Here is a 25539-nt window from a genome sequence, read left to right on the forward strand (position 1 = left end):
GGTTTGTCAGTGGAACCTGGCTTTGGAGACTCGTGGACTGGTGGACGCTACAACAACTCCAGTGGAAGCACAGTCTGGGGAAGGCTAGTGAGACAAAGCAACAGCAGGCTGACTGAGATATGCGCACCAGCAGGGATGATCATCAATGAGGCACAATGACATACGGCGCTGTGAAAAAGTATTTGCCCCCTTGATTTGATTTCCTCTATTACCGAATATTTGTCACACTGAATGGTTTCAGATCTTTAGACAAAATGTAATATTTGACAACGGGAACCTTAGTAAACACAAACACATTTTTATATTATTATTTCATTTATTTACTGAAAAAAGTTGTCAAACTCTTATATCAGCGTTATAATTGCCCACCGAAACTTAACTGGTCGCACCACCTTTAGCACCAATAACTGCAAGCAAAGGCTGCCTATAATTTTACATCAGTCTTTCACATTGCTGTGGAGGAATTTTTGCAGAACTGCTTTAATTCAGACAAATTGGCAGGTTTTCTTACATGAAATGCTCGTTTCAGGTCCTGCCACAACATCTCTATTGGGTTCAAGTGAGAACTTTGACTAGGCCAATACAAAACTTAAATTTAGTTTCTTTTCAACCATTCAGGTGCGGACTTGCTTTTGTGTTGTGGAACATTGTCTTGCCGCATATTGCGCTTCAGCTTCAGCTCACGGACAGATGACCAGGCATTCTCCTTGGTAAAGAGCAGAATTCATGGTTCCTTTAATAATGACAAGTCGTCCAGGTCCCGAGGCAGCAAAGCATCCCCCACCATAACGCTGCTACCACTACCATGTTTGACTTTTGGTATGATGTTCATACTGTGAAATGGTGTATTTGCATTACGGCAGACAGAATGGGACCCATGTTATCCAAAAAGTTACACTTTTGACTCATCTATTCATAGAACACTATCTCAAGGCTATCTCAAGGCTTGGTTATCATCCAGGTGCTTTATTGCAAATGTGAGACGAGTACTGATGTTTCTCTTGGTTAGCAATGGTTTCCGCCTTGCTACCCTCCCATAATTCCATTTTTGTCCAGTCTCTTTCTTATTGTGTAGTCATGAACACTGACCTTAGCTCAGGTAAGAGAGGTCAGCAGTTCATTGGATGTTCTTCTGGGATCTTCTGTGACTTCCGGATGAGCTTTTGCTGCACCCTTGGAGAACTTTTGTCAGGCCGGCCACTCCTGAGAAGATTCACCACTGTTCCAGGTGTTCTCCATTTGAAGATAATGGCTCTCAGTGTAGTTTGGTGGAGTCCCAGAGCCTAAGAAATGGCTTTGTAACACTTTCCAGACTGGTATATGTTAATAGAGTTTTTTTGCATCTCTTCTGGAACTTTCTTTGATCGTGGCACAGTGTGCTTAGGTCACTATCATGGTAAGGTTCAATATGAGAAAGGTTTATATTTTGCAGGGCTGGCAGCAGTCAAGCCTGGCTGTGTTCATTCAGCTGAATCTATTAAATTAAATTTGCTTAATTGGTTGATTGAGTAATTAAGGGGGCAATTACTTTTTATCATGGGTGATATGGGTGTTTGATAACTTTTTCATTAAATACATATTATAATATTTTTTTTAAATGGATCTAAACCCATTCAGCATGAGAAATATGTAATAATAGACAAAATCAGGAAGGGATGAACACTTTTTTATGGCACTGTACATGTACCAGTCCTCTGTGAATAATGTATATAACATAATTATGTAGTAGTGATCAGGGAACAAACCAGAGGGCTGTTGGCTGGAATCCTGAATGGGGTCCTTAACCAAGAGTGACATGTTTAGCCGTTTTAATTCAACAATAACAAAGATACATAAAAGATAAAGCACACATCGGCGCACACAGCAGGCCAAGCCATGGGGAAGTCTCCGCATGCTTTATCCAACAGCTCGCTACACACTTACGCACATCTTACACATGCTCCTCTGCGCATTTCTTCATAAGTTCGTTTACAGTATCCACCCTGGTAATTACAGAGGTGCATAAGGCCGTAGCGTTGTTTAAACTGGTGGAGTGGGTGTAAATGGGGGCCCCCAGCCAGGGGATGGACAGGACCACAGGTGAGAGCTCAGTAAATTACACTCGTAAGTGGCCATTAATTATAGATGACAGCTCCGCTTAGACAAATCATTCCATCTCAAATTAGGGGCGAGGAATTCGCCGGCTGGGTCCAGGGGCTCCCGCGGCACCGCGTTCTCCCGCGCTGGCGGGTCAAACTGGGGCTGGCTCACACGGCTTGCTTTGATGACGGTCCTCATTATGCTAAACGCTACTCCGCTTTTCGGCCTCCCTCCGACTTTGGGAAAGGTTAACTCAGGAATATCTTAAAGGATGGCTGGACTGAGCCGCACGGCTCTTGAGAGAGCCAGGTGATGTGCAGTGATATGTTAAACACCGCGGACAATGAAAGCATATTCTGCAGACGTGTATCTTTTATAATCACATAATTGTACATTAAAACATCGAAATGATTACTGCAAGGCAATAAGAAGGCCAAAAAGCAAATAATGCTGTATCAAGTTATTCAGCTTCAAGAATTTAAATGGTTTGGCAAAAATGACTTGACCCAGTGTAATTTTAACTTCACCATATTTTTCAAGTTTTTGTTTTTAATAAGGAATACAAAATGAATGTAGTTATAAAAATATTTTGTTTAAAAGAGTAATAAATGGTCCACTTATGCACAGAACTACTGCCATGGACATGAAAAAGAATTGTAAGCCTCATGAAAATGATTATACCCTAAGCTGTCCCCCATCAGAAAAGAGAAACAAAAGAAATCATGATATGAATCAAACAGATTAAGTCCAGATTTTTTTCTAAGCATTTTTCTAATGCTTGAGACAATATACATTGTCTCAAGCATTAAAATTACTGTCATTTACCGTCATTCATTGTCGGCATTATGTTGACAGGTGCACAGCAATGGCAAAAATAAGTAAACTCTGCCGTGTGGGTCGACACAAAGGCAGGAGTGAGTCTCTCTGAGCCAGAGATTAGCGTGTAATTACATGGGAGATCAGTGACAAGTTGAACAGTATATTTTAACGAGGCAGGAGTCGTCAGCAGCCTGATTGTCTGGTTTTAATCCTCGACCTCATTATCACCTCCTGGTCCGGCTGCACCAGTAAATTAATCTATCTGCAAAGTGTCAAATCTTCTCACCTTCTCCCCCATAATCACCCAAGGTGCAAATAAAAAGAGCTGGGCCAGGCCTGTGGATTCATCAACAAGATCCTCTCTTTTCATAATTAAAAACGAATATGCCATTATTTTGTTGTTAATTAAAACTGATCAAATATTTATGTCTTGTTTAAGGTCAAGTCTATGATAAATATAATTAATGCTGCCCCTAAAATGGAGAGAAACAAAGACAGAGAAGTGCAGCAAACTCCTTCTGCCCAGCCACATACTGTACAAAAAGGAAGCAATTTATTCAACACCAGGAGAAGAGAACCACATTCCCGGAGTGCCACAGTCCAGTAGAATTTGTTTTGCACACATTCAGTGTAACAGCAGTCCTTTGCCCTTTTCTGTGGTCACAGAATCCAGCTGGGTAAAACCAGGATAGGTATTCACCTGTTTGATCAGGTATGTCAGGACATAACTATTTTCCATTCACAATGATGTGAGAGGTAGTTATAATGATATCATACTCTTTTACGTTTATAGCAAAATTAAGACCAAAAGCAAAATGTATGCTCTGGGAAGGGGTGAACATAAGACTATGAAAAAATTATACAGATGTGAAAAGGGAATTCAAGTTTTCTTAGCTCATCATTTTACACGACCATTAAACCATTAAAAGACTAAGACAGTATACAAACATGAAAACTGAAGGTCTGCATTAGAGAATATTGCAAAGCTACTGTATTTGACTAGCTCTTTGTGTGGATAAATTTAGTCCCACGTGTGACTGCTAGATTGGTTAACAGATCTTTTCATGAAACACCTTATGACTGCCTTTTAACGCTGCAAATGAAATAGTCAGGCCTTAGTCACACTGAATCCAATACTTCAAGCATATGTCAACCTACATTCATTTAATTTCGTGATTGATCCACCTTTATAAAGAACTGTTCAGGAGAAACAAAAAGAAGAAAGAATTCCATTACCCCAGAAGCAGCACTGCCTACCCTAACTGTACACCACAATGTACACTAGTGAACGACAATGATACCACAAGGCCAAGAACATCAATGCTTACACTAACAACACAGCCCCCCCCCCCCCCCCCCCCCCCCAGACACACACACACACACCTCTATCTGAAACAAAAAAAAGCTGACCAAACTTGTTTGTGCTATTAAACCTTTCTGCGTTTGTATCAGAGAAAATGTATGGATTCTAACAAAACCCAAATTGCAGTCCACACATTCTGCTAAACTCATTGGTCACTTCCCTAAACTGACCACAAAGCTGAAATCAAAATAGTTGAAGCCGCACTAATCCCACTTGTCCACAACAAGGACAGGGGCCCCACGGACAAATCCTGCAAAAGCTACAATACCTTGAAAAACTATAATCATACATTATTCACATGGAAAGGATAGTGTGTAATAGAAAGATCCTAAACCCATTCCTTCTTGTAAATTATTCATCGAATTCAAATAACAGATGGTATAATTTTCTTAAAATACCTCAATCATTTTTCACAACGGTATAAAACAATATCTACAAAGTAGTTATGTACCTTATATGCATTCTATTTTCTAATTAACATTTTTATGCCAATAAAACATGGCTTGATACAGGTACAGCTTGTTTAATTGTAAGGCTGTGCAAAAATGACAAAATTAATTAATAGAAATTCATTTCTAACCCATAAATCATTTTGGATAAACATATATGTGTTAACAGGCTCATTCATAAATGCACAAGCAAGAAAGATTGAGTGCATCACAGTGCCCACAAAAACTTGTGCACGTGCAGGCACACGCACACAAGCACGCACATACACACACATACACACACACACACACACACACGATCCCTTAATTATTTTTCATCATCGTTATATTTTTCAATATATCACTTGACAAGAGAACTGACAGTCCACCAGAGTATCTTAAAAAATGAATTTCATTACAATGGTGGAAAAATTCATTTGGAATTAACTAGGCAAACTGCTGAACTATAAACCTGGTCATGTAAAATATGATTATGATTATGAATATGATTATTAGGAGCCTCTGTAAAAGGTCCTGTGCCATCGTGCTGACAGATAAATGATGTCAAACTACCCAAGCAAATTCAATTACCAAACCAATTACTCCCTATTGTTAGAAATGACTTACTGGGATGTTAATTATTGATGAAGACAAAGATGCCAAATTTGTTCATTGCAAGAAGGTGAACACAATTTAAACTACTCACAGGCGGACAGTGTGAATCATACAGATTCTGAACAAGCAACCCACCTGGATTTGAAATAAAACAATGAATATGAGGTTAAAGTGCATACTGTCAGATTTAATGTGAGGGTATTTACATGCACATCAGGTGATCGGTGTAGGAATTCCATTTTATGCACAGTCCCCTTATTTCAGGAAAGCAAAAGAAATGGGACAAATTAACATTATCTAAAATATAATTATATATGGTACTTATAGTTATATTAAGTACTTGGTTCCAAATTCTTTGCATTTGATCACTACCTGTGACCCATAGACATCACCAGATGCTGAGTATCTTCTCAGGTGATGCTCTGCCTGGCCTGTACTGTAGCCATCTTCAGTTCCGGACGGTTTCAGTCTTGAAACCGTCTGGAACTGATTTTGCCTTCAGTCTTGTCTTCAGCAAGTGAATGCATGTTCAGTTGGATTCAGGTCAGGTGATTGACTTGGCCAAGTCAAGAACATTCCAATTTTTGGCCCTGAAAAACTCCTTGGTTGCTTTAGCAATGTGTTTGGGGTCATTGTCCTGCTGCAAGGTGAAGGTGCAATGAGTTTGGAGGCCTTCGTTTGGATCTGAGCAGATAAGATGTTTCTGTACACATCAGAATTCATCTTGCTGCTGCCATCAGCAACCACATCATCAATGAAAACAAGTGTGCCAGTTCCAATGGCATCCATACATGCCTAAGGCATAACACTACCTCCATCATGTTTCACAGATAAGGGAGGGGGGATGCTTTGGCTCATGAGGAGTTGCTTTCTTTTTCATACTTTCCTCTTTACTTTGGTATAGGTTAATACTCATCTCACTTATCCATAATGCTTTGTTCCAGAATTCTACTGCTTTTATTTTTTTTAGCATTTAGCATTGCATTGTTTTTGGAAACTCTAACCTGGCTGTTTTGTTCTTGAGGCTAACTAGAGGTTTGCATCTTGCAGTGAACCCTCTGAGGTTATGCTGGTGCATTCTCTTTATGGTAGTTTTTGACACATCTATGCCTTCATCCCGGAGAGTGTTCTTGATCCGTCTGACAGTTTAAAAGGGTTTTTTCTTCACAAATGAAAGTATTTTTTGGACATGGTCTTCTGTGGTCTACCAGATTGTTTGCTATTCCAGAGCTCATCGCATTCTTACTTCCTAACAATGTGTCAAACAATTGCTTTTATAATTTTTTGGCTATGTCTCTGATCGATTTATTCTGATTTTTCAGCCTCATGATGACCTGCTTTACTGGCATTAACACTTCTTTGGACATGTAGAGAGACAGCAGCAGACTCCAAATGCAAAGGCTACACCTAGAATCACCTCTAGACCTTTTATTAGCTTTCTTGTGCTTGAAATAATGATGCAACAACACATCAATTGGGCAGCCAATTGTCCTTTTTTACTTTTGTACAATTTTTTTACAAAATTGTTACTTTTGGTCCCCTAAACAAGGGAGACTCCATCTTAAAAGGGCTTTAATTCCTACATGATTTGCCTGACATGGATGTAAATACCTCCAAATTAAATCTGACAGTCTGCACGTAAACCTCATATTCGTTGTTTCATTTCAAATCCAATGTGCTGGAGCGCAGAGCCAAAAGAACAAAAACCGTGTCACTGTCTAAAAAAATAACGGACTGTACTATATAGTTGAAGCTGAAGATGTGTATAGTTGGACATTATATGGTATGGTATTCTAATACACCTATAATACTTGATGCATTTCAAATTGTGCCCAATATTACCCATATTGTACATGAAATACAGTAGGGGATATTAGGCATTGAAATTGTGACATATATACTGGAATTTATTTTTATATCTTTCCGATTTGATTGAAATGTGCTCTGTCCTTATTTCTGATGATCACATATATACAAATCACATATATTGCTCTTCACACAGCATCAGTATGGCAGTCCATGAAATGAACAAACAATTCTGTGCAATAAAAATAAAATACTTTAACACATTTAAATGAGTTTACTCAAATTTAACAAAGGCCTCGGCAGTCTGACTTGCTGCCTCTGTTTAGCTGAACTGAACTGTGCAAGGGCTAAAAAGGTGTGGTGTGCAGGAGCTTGAAACTGAGAGGAAAGCAGTACGCATCTGTACATTAAGGGGTGTAAAACATGCAAGCAGCAGCCAGTTCTCACAGGTGCATCTGACAGCCCAAACAAAAAAGAGGGGAGATGAAATGTAAATTTTCTGAAAACTCACCTACTGTTGAACCTCTCTGGGTGCTTCTCCCTCATGATGTGGAATCTGTGTGCGATGGAGGCGTCCTTGAAAAAGGACATCAATGGCGTTACAATATGGTCATGATGCAACTACACCTGATTAAAAACATGTCATTTACTGATAATCCGTGCTCAAACCCCCCAGCTGAAGGTTAGGGTTCAATACAACCAAAATGTTCTGACAGCACGGAAATGAATCAACTGGATCTGTATATATTTGCAGAAAAAAAACAAAGTCCCATTTTTGCCATTGGAAGGCTGTGCTTGTCCAGACCTAATGGTATTGACAAAAATGCAGAACAGCATGGCTTCTCTGCGCAGCCTAATTAATTAAACACACATTGCGAGTAATCACGACCCCAGACAAACAGGATGCTGCTGGCTCCCTGGCAACAATGAGCTGTTTTCTACCCCTGACCCCCAGGCCAGTGGAGCAGTCGTGTGAGCGTAAGTGTGTGTGAGTGTGTTGCCATGGCAAGGGTGACAACAAGGCTCCTGCTGTACAGTATATGGGCATGTGCAAATTATTGAAATTATTGAATTATTATTTTGTTAATTAAAGTGTGGTTATGCATCCAATTACATTACACAATGTTAGCATATGGCTGCTAGTATGAGCTCACAAAACGTACCCGTGAAACGAGGAATATGACCTTGTTAGAAAACAGACATTCACCTCATCTTAAAGCAGCTCATCGCTTGCCTGTAATCGGATGTGAATCTGTCAACTTTTACATTATACTTATGAGATTTTAAAGGACAACAAAACCGCTCAAAGAAACATAGCCACATGCCCCCAAAAGACCTGGAACAAACAAAAAAAAGTTAAAGAAACTTTTCAAGGCCTACTCTTTTTTTCAACTCATCTGTTTTGACCAGTTAGCTCTTGAAATGAGCTATTGGACGAGCAGCCACAGGGAAGACCCCCTGCTAGTTCACAGGACCAAATTTAGGAGAGGCCAAAAAAATCAATTCTTTGTCTCTTGATGTCTTTTCAGGACGCTGTTAGATGAAGACCAAAAGAGGCTGTGTGATTCCCCAATGATCTTTTGTACCTCAACACACACGAGAAATGGAAAATGATAGATACATCTAAAAGATTGTTATTTGATTTTTTACAAAACTGTACAATAAACAAAAAAGAAAAAGGTAAGAGCTGAGGTATTCTGGTTTATTTCCTGAAGCCTGCTTCTACTAGTAAACCATACAGCTAATAAAAAAATTAAGAATGGCAACATTCTACTTTCAATATATTAGGCATATTCAAACTCTATGCACTGCAGTGTTTTTGTGTTTGCGCATGTGCATGCACGCATGTGTGTGCATATATTTACAAATATGGACATTTTGCGATGCGCTGTGCATAAGACCCAGCAAATTAGTCAGGTGTATGTGCATACATGTATGTGTGTGTGCTCATGCATGCATATTTTCCAATTTCAGCTTGGCCTCTGTAATGCAAGGTACAAAAGCTCTATAGAGCTTTCGAACATATTTCAGTGTGAAGTTTGACATTTCATTCTAAACAAGGGGCTCAGACCCCCAACCATCCATTCTTGGCACCGCTACAATAATTACCATTGCAGAACTTCAGCACCCAAATTAATAAAGGACATATGTAATGTCCCCTCATAGCTCAACGTTTAGTCCAATTATGAGTTTGGCAGGCAGATGATGTCCCTTCACAGTGAGAGTAATGACTTTGACATGAGTACAGGGTCATTAGGAATCAGACTACATTATCTTAGGGCGTCCCATGTGATTAGCTCCCAGTCTCTTACTCCTTGCCTGATTGGGATCATTATGGACCATCACAGGGATTATTCAACTAGTTACATTAAATTGGATAAAACAGGATTAGTATTTAAATGGTACATGATTAGCAAAAAAAATCTCGCTCCAACGCATGTTTGAGATGAGGAGGATCTTTGTCTCTTTCTTTAAAGAATGAACAGCATATGTCTGTGCTGGTCAAGAAGGGAATGCATCTTTATCATTGCATACTGAAATATTCATTCTCTATTTCGACTTTATTCTCCACCAGTTTATTTCATTGCATCCTTTCTTTTTGCATCTTTTCCTGTGACAAAAACAATATTTATTTAGATAACCAATCACAAGGCATATACTGTATACATTTCAACCTCAGATGCCAAATAAAGAGGGCCCTGTGCATTTGTAGGGAGATGGATACATATGTTTTCAATTCAGTCACATATGTCCTGATACAGCTAAAGATAAAATTCATGTCATTCATTCATTATTTTATTTTATTTTTTTATTTATATATTTATTTATTTATTTATTCATTTTTTTGGTTTGTCAAATAAGGTCAGAAAAACAGTAAAATATGAACACAGTAATGTTTCTCTTCTTCATAAACCTATGTCTCTGCATCTTGCATCAACAATTTGCATGCTTTGGTTGTTAACCAACCTTCTGATCTCCAGTATTCTGCTGTTATTACAGATTTAATCTTCACAACATCTGCATAATCTCTAAAGTAATTATTGGGTTGACTTGTTCCGTAATCTTTATTATATTAGATTTTTTGAGACATATCATAAAATTTGATGTGAAATGTAACACAAAATATCACACATTATTCCACTGAGGCCGTGGAACCATCTCTAATCCTGAAATAAACAACTTCATCTGTCCAATTTTCTATCCGGTGTAAAACACAGCAGATTTACAGAGACAGAAAAGGGCTCACACTTTAAATACAGTCAAATGCTTTTGAAATTGTTTCCTGTGATGAAGAAGTTTCAAAGAAATCAACTTCGGCATCATTTCATTCATAGGGCACAAATGCAAACTTAAGAGTCTGTAAAAAATTATTTTGTAGCAAAAAAAAAAAAAAACATTGATTTCTTTAAATAAAGCATGGCAATAATGCTCAAACATGAGAAAAAGGATATTGAATTTAGCTAAAATACTGAGGTTTGTCATGAAAGAAACAGTGAGTGATCAGATTAAAGGCAAGCAGCTCATTCAGTGAAATTCGTTTTGTGACTTAGCAACAAAAAAGTAAGAGTATATTTGTTTTTTTTCGCTGTGAAATATTTAGAAGTACAAATTATCTTATCAAATAAATAATGATTGATAAACTACCATATTTACATCAGATAAGCAAATCCACATTTTTTGTTGAAAGGGGGAAATCTGTCTGACGCTTACCTATTGCGGAAAGATATAGACTTGCAGAAGCTAGTATTTGACACAGACTCACCTTATGACTACAAAATGTATAATTAATGTCATAGTTTACAATTATTATTATTATTATTATTATGTTACCATGTTACAATGTTACAATTTTAACTATGAGATAAAAGTATCAAGTAGGGGCGTGCATAGACAACCTGTGTCTATGCAACAAACAAGCTCTGTATTTGTATAGCATCACCAGAAAACCGGAAGTGGGTGTATTTTGAATGGAAGTTCTGTAAAGCCTACTTGGTATTCCATTGCAATTGTTGTTCTTTCAAAACACCAAGTATAATAACAGATTATTTTCTTAAAGCTGTATTTTACAAACAAATTTAACTTATGTTCTAAATCACTGTCCATTATATACTCTGCATTTTATAAGTCTGTCTAGTCGGCACTAGCCGTAGCAGATGCTGTGAGAGCACCCAGGTCGGTCATAACCTGAACTGTTGCATATTTTACGTCTGGTCAGGGGAAAACATATTGGGCTGTTGCTACCCAGTAGCCAGGTCACTTTTCTATTGTGTATTTCCAGTTTTTATCATCGAAAAGTGATTAGTTTTCATTTAATGCTCACTTTTGTGAGCAAAAAACAATTTCCACGACTTGCGTAGGTTACTACCTGCGGATTTCTGAATAGGGTATCAGTTCGGATGCACCCCTAGTGTCAAGACAAGGAAGTAAAAGTGTACTCTGCATATGCAAGCAGTAGCCGACCCAAAGAAACACTCGCCTTTTATTTATTATTTCGGCTCTAGTTGCTTCACACAATATCTAAAGATGTGACTTTAGATGGCAGATATTGCAGTGGGGAGTTTGTGTCATATATATTTTCGACATAAGAAAACACCTCTCTTATGAGTTGAAATTATGAGATATATTAAAACTATAAGATATATAAAAACTAAAACTATTGATTGCGTGATATTATATTTGCACATTTTGTAATGGTAATTTGTAGCATGGAATCATGTGATGTGCTCACAGGCCTTTACAACACCGTGCCTACAGAACAGATTATTTATATATATATCACAGCCCTAACCAGAGAAGTGTTTTTTATTCTCTTAGGTCTACTTAACCTCTTACTACTTTTATGAAGTGTTGAACTGGTAGCAATGTGTATGTGCCATAGTTTTAAATTGGCTTCACATCCCTGGCCTGGTAAGTGGCTTTGCATCCTCACAGGTCAAAGACTGAAGGAGCTGCATCATTTGACTAACATTTGTGAAGACATGCGTCGGTCCTCTCAGAGTAATGATGTAATGTCACAGTGTGAGGGTGATACCATCCTCAGGCCCGCAAATGTTAATTACCATATTTCCACTGACATTTGTCAGTAATGGCCAACATGCGAAAGGTGTAATCTGCGTCATTAGACTTCAGATGCAAAGAGATCCAAGATGTGCTGCTGGTGGGTGGAGATGGATGAACAGGCTGATTTGGCTCAGCTGACAGCCAATCAGCTGTGGAGAGCATGGACATAAGTAGAAACATTTAGCACAGCAGCAGTGATTTTGAAACTAAACCTATTTGTTAAGTGGCTTATATTTAAATAAAGGCAATTGCAATTACCTATAAATCAGCTTGTGTCCCACCTTTATGATTTGATTTGGTGGACTTTGAATACTGTTAGAGTTTTTCAGAGAACAGCCATGGCTGCCGTGCAGTGACAGGAGTAAAATCATTTGAAAAGTTTAGCTTTCAGCCCTGCCGTGAAAGCTATGAAAATGACCGGCCCTCAGGCCTTTGTGAGTCTAATGCTTATTGTACCAGCACTGTGCCAGAAATGAGACTCACCACTCCAATTGAGAAGTAATTGTTTATGATGCTGTAAGGTACTGGGTCCCCCTTCTCCTCCTTGTCACTGGGCGTCACTTCAATCTTCCAGCGGTCCAACATCACCTCTGTACTATTCTCAATGTCCTTCAGGATCTTCAGCAGGCTCTCCCCCTCATAACCTTACATACATCAGTGCACTGATTAGATTACAACACACTCTGTTATAATACATGCATGCTGCTGAAGCACAAAAGCCTGTGTTTAATATACAGTATGGTGTATTCTAGTGTTTAATTTATCCTGCCTATCAATCTCACAGGTTAGCAAATACAGCACTAATCTGAGTCAAAGTACTGTTGAATTACAGATTTTAACAGTGTATGTAATAATCTCCTCAGCATGCTATCCAGAACTGAAATATGTATACATACTGGAGTAGGCTGTTGTATTTTCATTTGAGCTTCAGTATTGTGTCACTTAATAAAGTAATAGGGATAACATGAATACTGTATGGGTACAATACCTCCACCCCACCGCAAACACCTAGCCAGGTCATTTCCTGTGCCAAGAGGAAGTACACAAACAGGGGGGTTCCTGTCCAGATTCGCTTTATCTGTCAAAGAACAGCAGTAGTTAAACACTCCAAGCCTTCAGTTTTACAACTTCAACTAATTTCACTCAGACCCAAAATCTGCATTATTACAGCTTTGATTTTACTCTACACCATTGCCCTGACCACTGCGCCACAATGCTGCTCTAACCACTGCTCCATACTGTTTCCATTACCGCTGCTATACTCTTAAAGCTGCAGGTCAATTTATCACAAGACCTTAGACAAAGCTTTCTGTTTACACAATTATTTTGGTTTGCAATGATAGATAAAAATTGAAGCAATTTTCTAAGAGACTAAAATAGAAACAATTTCTCCAAAAAGCTCCAAATACGCAAAGTATATCATTTTGTAAGAGCGTAATAATGCTATTTTGTCTGATAAAACGGGCTTGAATTTAATAGAAACAATTCTCACAATCAGCAAAGATTACGCACAAAAACTATATTTAATATTCTTTTACCAAAATAACAAGATAGCAAATCAGTTTTACAAAGGTAATACTGCAAGAGGTATAATGCAATTAAAGAAAAAATCACAGAAATAAGCAAACAAGTTAAATACCAAAGATGACAAAAAGAAACCATGTTCCTCTAAATAAACATAATTGCTGAAACATCTAGAGAGTTGGCATGGTAGTACACACACATACACACACACACACACATATATTGACAGGTGAAAATGAAAAACCAACATAAAGTGTCTTAGTAACGTTCTGGGCCACCATCAACTGCCAGAATAGCTTCAATGCACCTTGGCATAGGTTCTACAAGTCTCTGGAACTCTACAGGAGGGATGGAACACAATTCCTCCAAAAGATATTCCCTCATTTATGTTTCGATGATGGTTGTGGAGAGTGCTGTCTAACACGTCAGTCTAAAATCTCACATCGCTATACAATTGGGTTGAGATCTGGTGACTGCGAAGGCCATAGCATGATTCACATTCACACTTTTTAATGCTCATCAAACCATTCAGTGACCCCCTTTATGCACTGCGACTCTACTATAATATCCATCTTTACGAGGTTGTCAATGGACCGCTCGTGCTGATGCAGTCTGATCGCATCCTGCATTGACATTCTCAGTCACCTGAGGAAGAGGTGCTCTTCTATTTTTCCTTACATACTGCACTAATGCATGAGCATCACAGTCATCGAAAGTGCTCTTTTGACCACAAGTTCTGACCCTATTTACTCATGATCACTGAATCTAATCATCAATTCAATTTGGTTATTTGATTTATTTATTGTCTAAGGGGGACATTACTTTTTTCACGTGGGTGATATTGGTGTTTTATAATATTTTTCATTAAATAAATTCAATAATAATTTTAAAAATGTGTTTTGTGTTTGTCAGTTTCCCTTTGTCTAATATTACTTCTTGTCTAAAGTTCTGAAACCATTCAGTGTGGCAAATATGCATTAATAGAAAAAATCAGGAAGAGGGAAAATACTTTTTCATGGCACTGTGTATCTACATGTAATGCGAAGGAACAGAAGAACAACGTGTGTTTACCCTAGGCATTTGCAGTAAATCATGTCCAACTGAAGCCTTACACAAACCAACCTCAAAAATGTTTACATTTTATGAAAACACAATATATAAAGAATTTAGTCTCAGTCACTTAAATTAGACTAGCTCGTATCAAATCTACTTCTTACCAATGAAGTCAAGGATCCAGCCAACAGTTCCATCTCCACCACAGGTAAGCACCCTGAAGTCTGGGACATCTCGAAAGAAATTCAGCCTGCAACAACAAAGAATCTGCTACAAAACACAACAGCCAGCAGACACACATATACTTTTTATTTAATTATTTAAATATCATAAATGATCAGTCTATCAATAAGCAGCTTTTAAATCACACAACAGAAAAAAGAGGCACGCAATTTTACATCCAAGTTTCAAGATATTTTCCAAAGAGGAAGATAATTGCTGCTCCTTAGCATTCTGTCACAGCAGGTCAAACCATTATCCGCATGGTAGTAGTTTGTAGGTAACCTTCACAACAACAATAAATTTCGGGATTCAAATGAATGTTGTGGTGGGTACAACAATTAAGAAAAGACTGTACCCCATACCCGCAGCAACATTTCCGAACAATTAACTGCGACAAATCACTTATGTTATCATATGTTGTCCATTTTCGTCTCTAAAGAATAATTGCAGGTATTTGATTCAGTCAGAGCCGATTTCAATAGAATACATTGTCTGGTCAAGTGGATACAGTATTCTCATTTATGGACACTTTCAGGCAGCACACAATATATGAAAATGATAATGAAAGATGGATTCATTCAATCATTTAAATGTGACATTAAATGGCTAACTGAAATAGTTGAATCCAGCAATCTAACAATACTGTTAAATTCACATGACTATCTTCAGTACACAAGCAGATTCACACTGTAACAACACATCATTACAGAAATGCACTGTAACTAAAACTCACAGCTGCACTTAATAGCTTCATACCTGTCCTTGTAATAAATCAGTCAACCGATTTTTAATTGATATAACGCTCTAACAAAGAAAATGTCACAGATCTCTTTACACAGTGCAACATTGTGGTACGTGATAAAGCAACCTGTGAGACAAAACCAAACCCCACCACTATCAAGACTTTTACAAAAACAGAACAAAAACAAATTGAACAAACATGTTTTATTTAACAGCAGCAGCTATCTCAAGGTGTCCTCCTCTGAGCTTCCCACAAAGTGTGAACTGTCACACCTCAAGGCGTACCTCTGTAGCTGTTATTAGCTGGGTTCACATCTTTACCAGTGTGCTCCCTTAACTGCACCAGTTCATAAACAGGGATCCAAGTAATTAGAAGAAGAAGAAGAAGAAGAAGAAGAAGGAGGAGGAGGAGGAGGACAGTTTGTAAGTATGTGGTGATGGTGATGGAGAATATGATGGGAAAAGTGATGAAAAAGAAGGAAAACTTGAACAATAGTGAAGAATGAGAAGAAGGATGAGGATGAGTTGCTACTTTTAGCAACTACTAACATACATAATGTACATATAGACATACAGTAGATCCAAGAATAGAATGGTGTGAGCTGCAATTCTACATGCTGGCAGGCTTGCATCACCTCTGTTGCAGGGGCTGCTACTAAGTCCTTAACTTAGTAACATGCAGTAGAAATTCAGTCATTAAGATATTTTATTATGGATTTAAGTGCTAATCATAGGCATGAGCATTAACATACATTCTGTCCAAACCATAAGAAATAAAAATATAAGTACTGAAATAACAGTACAGTGGTTAGTCATATAAGTAACATGCCTTTGTTTATGATTTTAACTTTGGGATGAGCAGCTGTGCATTTCCTGTGCTGTTTACGGATTATTGATCTGAAGGGTATTTCAAAAATATCTTATGAGGTAACAGTGAATGTAGGTATGGTTACCCTTACAGCTTGAGTCAAGCCTTTATCTGTTGCTACAACAGCTCCTTCTGTTCAAACTGTCCTGTCCATTTGCTCTACGTTGGTGCTGCAAAGGTCTCTAATCTTGCTAAATTACACTCAAATTACACTGACAATTATGCGTTCCAAGAACCAGTCTGTTCGAAGTCTAATCGGATCAAGGCAGGCAATGTTCATCCCAAATGCTTCCGTTCCTTTGCAATAATAAACCAATAACTGAATGAGGAAGCCTTGGATCATGATATGGTGGAGAAATGATTCGCTCAATTACTCTCCGACTGGGATTTGTAACTACCGTAAACCAAGTTAAACGCAGAACAGACGACCTCAAACATGAAAGGCAACTTTGGAGATATTCAAATATGAAAAAACAAACACTTAATTTGCTCTAATCGCGTTAGAGAGGCTGCTAATTGACAGGAGAGGGCGCGGCTGTTTCTGCCTTTGGTATTGCTATCTGTCAGGGTGGGCCGTATTACGTACACTTTACAAATTATTAACTAGGTTATTCAGCGGTAATGTCATCTGGAATAAAAATAGTAGGCCTAATAATAACAAAGAAAACCACTGCTACAGTTATCTCGCAAGCAACAAGTAGGCTAGCCTACGTCACTCACCACAGAGAAATAGGCCTACGTGACATTTTCTGACCTTAGCATTTGAATAAAACTTAGCATAGTCGAATTGATGGTAATAAATAAATAAATAAATAAATAAATAAATAAATAAAAATTTGATCGATTAGGCTAAACTTCAGAGCTGCAACGCATAGCCTATACGCTATGTCAGTATACTTGAAAGGATTTTTTCTACTGCTGTTTTTCTTCTTTTTTTGAGATGGGGGGGGAACCTGTTTCTTTAATCAACCATTTGAATTCTATGTTTATATATGCATTACAGTCCAATATTCTCAAACCCTCAACACACGCGTGTTTGTGTGGGCTACGTGAGGGTGACGCCCACGATAAATAGGCTGTGTGGCGTCTTTGCGGGGCATTAATGACCTGCTCGTCTTCCAGATCACAGATAGGAGCGATCAGCAGCTCATACCTGCTCTGTCTGACGGAGCACGAGGCTGTCGTTTGTATGCACGATCACACGTGAATCTGGAGCAAATGCCTTCCCAACTCGTCCAGCACACCCCTTCACTCTGGCGTCCGTCCCCACACATCCCTCTAGCCATCGCGCTGAATTGTTGTTCCAAGTGTTTGTGATATCTGATGTCACCTTTTAATAATGTGTGCATAATCTCCTGATTTTGCTGGGATATTCAATTTAAGACACTTCCTTTGCATACAATTTCCAGTATCAGCGCTGAAAAACAGAGCAATATACAGTATTTGTATTAGCTCTCGCAGAAACCAAACAAGTACCCGAACCAAGCATAAGATATTGCCACATGCATTGTCATCAGCAGGACTGTGCACAGACTTTATGGAGGGCATATGCTGAAAATCAGGTGCGGGGGCTTGGTGGCTTGGGGGGTAGATTGTGATCGTAGACTTATGGAGGGGGGGGGTTGCGATCGAGGACTGGGGGGTTGATTGCGATCGCGGACTGGGAGGCAGAGACTGCAATTGCCAAGGGCACCTGCGCTTTTAAAAAAATGCTGTAGCCGAAAGAGCACTTTAACTGTCTCGGGGTAGTGCACATATGCTTCAGCGTGTCGGTGTCTATCTGTGCACAAGCCTGATTGTCACACATTGCAGTTGTCTAATTGAGATGGCACAGAACTTACCCTGGCATGGGTCCGCTTTTTGCAAGGTTGTACACCTGGCGGGGGTTTAACAAATACTGGAATTTTCTGTATATCCTATATCAGGAAGGAAAGGAAAAAAAGAAAGTTCACTGATCTGATCAACCATATGGAACCCAGCCTATAATATAACAGACTGCAACAATCTCACTCCACTGATGACACTGGTATCTCATAATCCTCATGCTGACACTGAGAGCATTATGTTTTAGACTCAGGTTGGACAGCCCAAAGCAAAGGGTTTCACCCAAACTGCTTTAGTACATACTCAGTTCTGTGAATAAATAATATGTAAAACATAAGTGGAGTCCCCAAGTATAAGGGTGACCATCAAGAAAATATAATGATGCACCTTTATTGTTTCACAAATTTCATGCTAGAGTAAAGTATTTCAAATTCAGTCCGTACTTAAGATGTGCAAAAAACAAAATACAACATTTCGACCTGTGTACAGAACCCGGAAAATCGACTAATTTGAATGAAGTCCTTGCAAGCACAGGGACGTTAAAGCTGGTTTAACAGCAGGCTGAGTGCACAGTCCTCGAGTCACCCAATGTCCAGTGCTACAGTAAAAGGGACGGTCACTCTCCGTACTCCCCCTCAGGGGAGAACTCATTAGAAAGACTAATTCATTCTAATTTCTATTTCATTATAACAACTGGGTCAAGTCATATTTTGATCCCATAATTTAAACAGATGAGTAATAAAGCAATAAGGAGGGGAATGAATACGCTCCAGTAATAACCCAATTAGTCCAGGAGGGTAGGAGGAGGAGGCCTGTGTCTGCAAGCTCACCGGGGAGGAGTGACAGCAGGACAGGGTGATGGGGGGCGGCAGCGCAATGTGGAGCCAGGCAAGGACTGCTGGGTAATGCGCTCACCAAAACCAGGGGTGCATGACTCAGGCCCCAGAGCGCAGAATGGTGTCTGGGCTTTAGTTTTTAATTAGCAAATGGAATCATTTAATTGGTTGATAAACTCTTGCCGGCACCTGCTTTGCACAGCTGGTTAAGGTGCTTGTGCATTGTGCACAGCAAACTTGTCACCAGACTTGTCAGACTGGACTAAAATGTTTGGCATCACTTTTCAGACAGCGGTGATAATGCAGAAAGCTATTGACAGAGTAGACTGAAACATTGGTTTTTAACCGATACAATGTTGGTGGGATTGGCAGAAGATCAAAAACGCAATATTTCTCATATTAATATGTGTACAAAGCGTAACAGTAGTGGTAATCATTAAAATCTTACCTTTCGAAATCTTACCTTTCTCCTTGTTTTCCACCACTTTTTGGATTTACAAATACCAGCAGCGGGTGAGTGCCTTCTATGGTTGTTATCTGAAGGAAAAAGGAATCAAAGCCTTCTTGTAAATTAAATATTGCATCCCCATCAAAATTATTAGACCTGCTGTGAATTTCCTCTATTTACAAAGGTGTAGATTTCAAAACGTTGTTAACTCCAAGAATAGAATAATTGTGTTCTTCGCCTCTTCCTTACAGTGAACACGTTCACTTTATTTTAGAAAAACAGAAATATGGCAAATGTTTTGAGAGGCTGATTATGTAACTTGATTGAGGTAATTTGAGAAAACATCATTGCCTAATAAGCGAGTCAGTTTGTCTTCAATGACAGATTACCAATTAAAGGTCCTCCAGCATTTCTAGGTAATGCCATTCTGTAAACTGAGACCGCATGAGATCTAAGTATGCCTAATCCGAGACATTAGTGGCCTCCGCGTGCACTCTGTGGATGTCACGGACGATGACAATGTTCTCCGCGACACAGACAGAGCGCTTAAGTCCTGGGTCTGATGTCCCAGCAGAGCCAGGTGGATTAATGAGCTCCTGTCCAGAGGTTAGGAGTGATCCATTACTTCCTCTAATTATAAATAATAATCCTGATTATTCCGCTGGTTAGCCATAGAGAACAGAGATGGATGTCTTCGGTTATGATTCATCATTTTCTCTCTGTCATGCGCAGACGTGCGGTCACCCAGACAGAGGGTTCTATCTGTGCTGAACACGAGCAATCACTGCCATCATTAACTTCAGTTCACTCGATTGGACAGATTGAGCACCACACATGGTCAATTTCTATATAAATCAATCTTAGAATATCCACTTCGAATAAGCAGGTAGCATAAGACTTTGGTTGTATCAGATGGAAAGCTTTAATTGTCAATTAATAGATTGGGTTGAGTCCTGTACCAACCCAACCATCCAGCCCATTCACCATTTCCAGTAGCAACAGTAACTATAAAATGTATGATACAGCATAGAGCCTCGGTGTCCAGCAGGGTCTGACTCACCTGTAGCCCTTGTCCATCCACTGTGACAGAGTTGGCTCTCTGCATCTTCCCTCTACCTCCTGACTGGCTGGCTTTGGAATCTTTTCTAATGGTGGACTGCCTTTCCTGAAGATCAGTGTTCACAAGGACATTCAAAAGGAGGGGCGCCAATTAATACAACAGGGATGTTCATTATTACCAGCCAAGGAAGTCAGATATTCCTCCTGGGACTTGGGGTACAAATGAGTACATTGGGGGATATAAACCAGCAGAAAGGGGCAGGGAGTAGTCAAGGCAGTATGTGGGGGGAGGGGTGATTATCTAACAAAATAGGATTTATTGTGTTGGGCAGAAGTATCAGGAAGTCATAATTGGGCATACCATGGTGAGGGTCAGTGTGTGGTTTCTAGGGAGGGTACAGTTTGCAGGGCACATTGCGATTTGGGGTAGTTATGATGTTCACGGTGGCTAATTCACACACATAAGGGCAGGTTGTGTTGAGAAGGCAGGAACAATGGGGTAACTCACTAAAACTGCAGCTCTTATTGTGATTAGGGAAGGCATCAGTGGGCGAACACTATACAGTCTCTGTGGAAGGTGACTTGCTGGCCAAATGGAGCAGGTAGTGGGCAGGGACAGAGTCAGAGGGGGGTGACTCACCAGCACAACAGGGCAGATTGTGGTTGGGGGCAGTATGTGGTCCCTCAGCGGCCCGCAGTCACACTCTGGTTTCACATGGGAAGCACATTTGTTGTGAAGCTGAAACAGCGATTGAATATTTAACATTCCAACCTGACTGGCTTTATTCATTTTACAGTCTGCAATCGTATCACATCCACAATTCCTAATTTTGCGACTTTCACAAAATACACCAGATTTAATGCGAGAGCACCACGTGTAATAGTAAGCAGGATGCATAATATTTCTGTTAGTTGCTTGCAAACCAGCGATTGAATTCGGACTTGTTTCCTTTGTCTTCATTTGTGTTGTTTACAAGAAGAGAGGTGTTTTCTCTTCCACTGGTGCGGTGTTAGCGCTGAACTGAGATCATTTAAATGGAGGCTGAGCCACACACTCTTCATGCTAATTCCCACCTCTCGCAGCATGGAAACTACTTCAGTAATGAATGCATACGGGGCCCTAGAACATTAAATACACATATCTGAATAAGTGCTTGAGATGCTCTGATAATTAGCAGCGTGCCTTCATAGCAACGCGTTGGTTCGTCAGAGAGGGAAACAAGCTTAATCTCATTATTACTTTGTAAGCTCTTATCCAAACCACAGCATTGTCCATGGCGAACGGGCGTAAACACATGTATATCCTCCTGAGAACCGGCAGAACAACAGTTTAATTATTACATTTTTTTGACATAATACAATTGTCTTAACAACATGCTGTAGTGAAAATGTTTCACAAATATTATTTTATTTTTATTGCACGTCCCTTGTAGTGTAGGTTTAAGCATAGTAGAATATATGGTTCTGAGATTAAGACTCATGTCTCCTACGGGGGACAAAAATGAATTGCAGGGTCTTAGGAGGATGTATACATTTCTCACATTTGAACATTACTCGTGCATATAAATACAGTACTGTATAAATACAAAACTTTGGCTCACTGCAAATATATTAAATATTGAATGTACTGAAGTCATGAAAGAAATGTAGTCTTACACATTTTACACATTTCTAAAGGCAACTTAGCAATCACTTCTCAGTAACTTTCACATCAATATAATTAGCAATATTGGTTTATTTGTCAAACACCTGTAGCCTGTAGAAATATTTTCAAAGCACAATTTATTGCATGAAACAAAATGAAAACAGTGCAAGTTCTTAATCAGGTGGGAATAGCAGAAACACAGTAGAGGCCCCCCAGCAGACTCACAGTGATTTGGCACCACACACAGTGAAGCCCAGTCAGGCCCTGATAGCACTTGATGGTTTTGTGACACTTATCACACTTAGTCGGACAGTTCCCCTCCACCCAGAAATGATGCATCACCTGCGAAAGAAAGAAAAAAGCAAGAAAGGAAATGAAAACGAGGAATAAAACAAGTGCAAAAGTAAAAGAACAAAAACTACAAAGAACAAACAAAAAGAGAAGAAAAAAAAAGAAAACAAGAAAAAGAATCGAGGAGAGGACCTCTTGGAAATATTGTTGATGGGCTTGGCATCTGATTATTAAAGCAAGCAAGTCTTGTAATTAGTTCTGCTTAATACAAGCGTTTGCTGCTAATTCCATTAGCGGAGAAGGAGCCCTTGGCATAAGCTCCATGGAACGGCACTGATCCAAGCGTGCGGGCTGATGAACACTTCAATTGGACGTACCTCCGTGTTTTTCTTTGACTTGACATATGTTTTGATGCATGACGGCGGAGCGCGTGCCACGCAACGCTCGTGGACTGTGTACTTGCAGACTGGAGAGGGAGGATGGACACACATATTAATACAGAGCTTCGCTTCAAGCGGAACGGAAAGTGCGCGAACACAACAAAACGGATCATTAAGGGCGGTTGTTCATTTTGCCAGAGACTGAAGGGGCATTACAAGGGAACATGATTCATCTTCTCAGCGAAGTGATTAATACCAAAAACCTACAAAAACAGATTCATTTTTTTTTTTCAAATACAAAAAAGTATGTGTGAAATATTACTGATCATGTGAATCCATCTGAAGGAGGAAAAGCAGATGACTGTGTCAGTCAGATGACTGTCAAAAGTGAGAAAGCAGCTATTCACACTGTTAGACCGGCATGTAACATTGCTTCATCTTGATAAGTTGACTGAGCATTGTAATAATTTTGTGTAATGCTGAAGTGAGTACCGGATATGACCACTATGGGCTTCACCTTAAAATTTTGATAGAGAAGCAACGTAAACGAGTACAACTTAATAATTCTTGCAATGTTAGACCTCATAACAACATTAAAGGCAATTCCTACTATTAAGTGAACATTAACTTTAAATGTTTTTTATTTCTTTTCACAAATTATCAGGTATTTATCATTAAAGTCGCAGAAATATTGAGTACAAATCCATAATGTAAAATATTCTTCACTTTATTTCTGAAAGGTAAGGGCAAAGTACTCTGGGGGTAAGATTGCATGTCCCAGTTGGAGATGAGCTGTTTAAAGGCTTTGGCACCCACATGAACAGCACAGGCCCTGCTTGCCCAGTCCAACCAGCATGTTGAGACACAGATTACAGTAGGCCGGCTTGTTGAAGTGCTTCAGCCTCCACACATGCTGTCCATCATCCTTCACATTCTGAGGGCAGAGTGGGGGAATAAAGAAGTCGTAGTGAGACATCACTGTGGGTAGACCTAACGGACTGTGCTTATTTATCCATCTTGCCTGTAATGTAATCTTTCCCAACTGCTGACATTGGCATACGTGTTATATACTGTGAAACAGAGTACATGACAGAAATTGATACAACCAGAAAGCCTGTGAGTAAATGGCAAAGTAATTTTAAAAATTAAAAGAAAAGATTGAGAAAGTTGCAGTAGGACAGAACTGGAGAATTCGTCAACAAACGCAAACATATGCAAAGGGCTCCACCTAGTGGGAGTATTGGGCGAGTGGCAGGAATACACCGTGAACAGGTACACACACCATTCACTCACATACTCATAGTTATGGGAAATTTACAGTCTACCTCCATGTCTTTGTACTATGGGAGGAAAGCCACGCAGACTCGGGGAGAACATGCAGACTCCACGCAGAAAGGCCCAGGAATTCGAACCCTTCTTGCTGTGAGGCGGCAGTGCTACCCACTGCACCACCATGCCGCCCAGCGTGTGCACGGACATATCATAACCAGAAACTCGCCAATCAGACAATCAATTAATTTTTACATAGAGCTCTTCACACCAAGATGCTCTCCAAGTGCCGAACAGTTAAGACTAATCAACAAAATAGGAGCAAGGCACAGTTCGGTCAGTCACAAAGAGCAGAATCAATAAGAAAAGTTTTCAGTTGAGTTTTTAAAAATCATGGTTGTTTGCACATTTCTGATTTTAGGTGTAACACAATTCTGCAGCTGGGGGCTTAGCAAGGACCTCAGTCCTAATGACCTGAGTTGATATCTACCGATATGTACCACTAATAATCACTCACATTGTGAGTGCAAGGTTTGAATAGTCACACAATGTGTTAACCATTCTGCCACGTAGAGGGGCCCTATTCCGTGCTTTGCCCAATTTATATGATCATGACCTGGGCTTGACCAGTAATGATATTTATGAAAACTAAGAGCAAAAACAGCCTGTTGCTTCAAGCAATTATGGCAATTAGACTTCACCCATCTACCAGGATACTAATTTGGAAATATTAAATTGTCAGTTCCAAATTACATTCAGAGTAGATCAGTAAACATGTTTACTGTCATGCTTTTCATACGTAAACTATGCAAAGTGCTTCATTCCTAAAAAAAAAAATTATATTTGTTAAAATGGTCTGAATATATCAAACATTGGCATCTTGAAACCGCAAAAGATTGCAGAAAGTTTCTTAGGGATGTACTTCATACACTAACCTAATTATTATATCTTGTTTAAATTTAAATGAGCCTTACCTAAAAATATTCAGTGCCAATCAGGATACAACAGGTACCAATGGGTCCCTCTTGTGGAGGACATATTGTACTGCATTACAAAATACCATAAAAACCTTGAATACCTAATAATTAATGCTTGCCGTTAGTAATTTCTGTATAGCTGTCGTGGTATATGTATTTTGTTTACAATATTAGAAGAAGTGCCATTAGAGCAGGTTTCTTTTATAGTCACCCAAGCAATTAAGCACTCAT

The 25539-nt window shown here is 39.3% G+C and overlaps 1 protein-coding gene across 1 annotated transcript in view; it reads right to left on the reverse strand.

Annotated features, from left to right (window-relative positions):
* Positions 1-25539, reverse strand: part of dgkb (diacylglycerol kinase, beta) — a 63188-nt gene that overhangs the window by 23242 nt on the left and 14407 nt on the right. Inside the window, exons 10-20 of the mRNA XM_064349795.1 lie at positions 23879-23996; positions 23060-23148; positions 22617-22733; positions 21387-21485; positions 20748-20852; positions 19703-19776; positions 18421-18495; positions 14913-14998; positions 13160-13249; positions 12655-12815; positions 7622-7686 (exon numbers count right to left, since the gene is read on the reverse strand). Of these exons, the coding sequence (XP_064205865.1) occupies positions 7622-7686; positions 12655-12815; positions 13160-13249; positions 14913-14998; positions 18421-18495; positions 19703-19776; positions 20748-20852; positions 21387-21485; positions 22617-22733; positions 23060-23148; positions 23879-23996 (1079 nt within the window). The remainder of the gene's footprint in view (positions 1-7621; positions 7687-12654; positions 12816-13159; positions 13250-14912; positions 14999-18420; positions 18496-19702; positions 19777-20747; positions 20853-21386; positions 21486-22616; positions 22734-23059; positions 23149-23878; positions 23997-25539) is intronic.

The sequence above is a fragment of the Anguilla rostrata genome, chromosome 1, assembly GCF_018555375.3.
Source record: "Anguilla rostrata isolate EN2019 chromosome 1, ASM1855537v3, whole genome shotgun sequence".
In the NCBI taxonomy this organism is placed as follows: domain Eukaryota; kingdom Metazoa; phylum Chordata; class Actinopteri; order Anguilliformes; family Anguillidae; genus Anguilla; species Anguilla rostrata.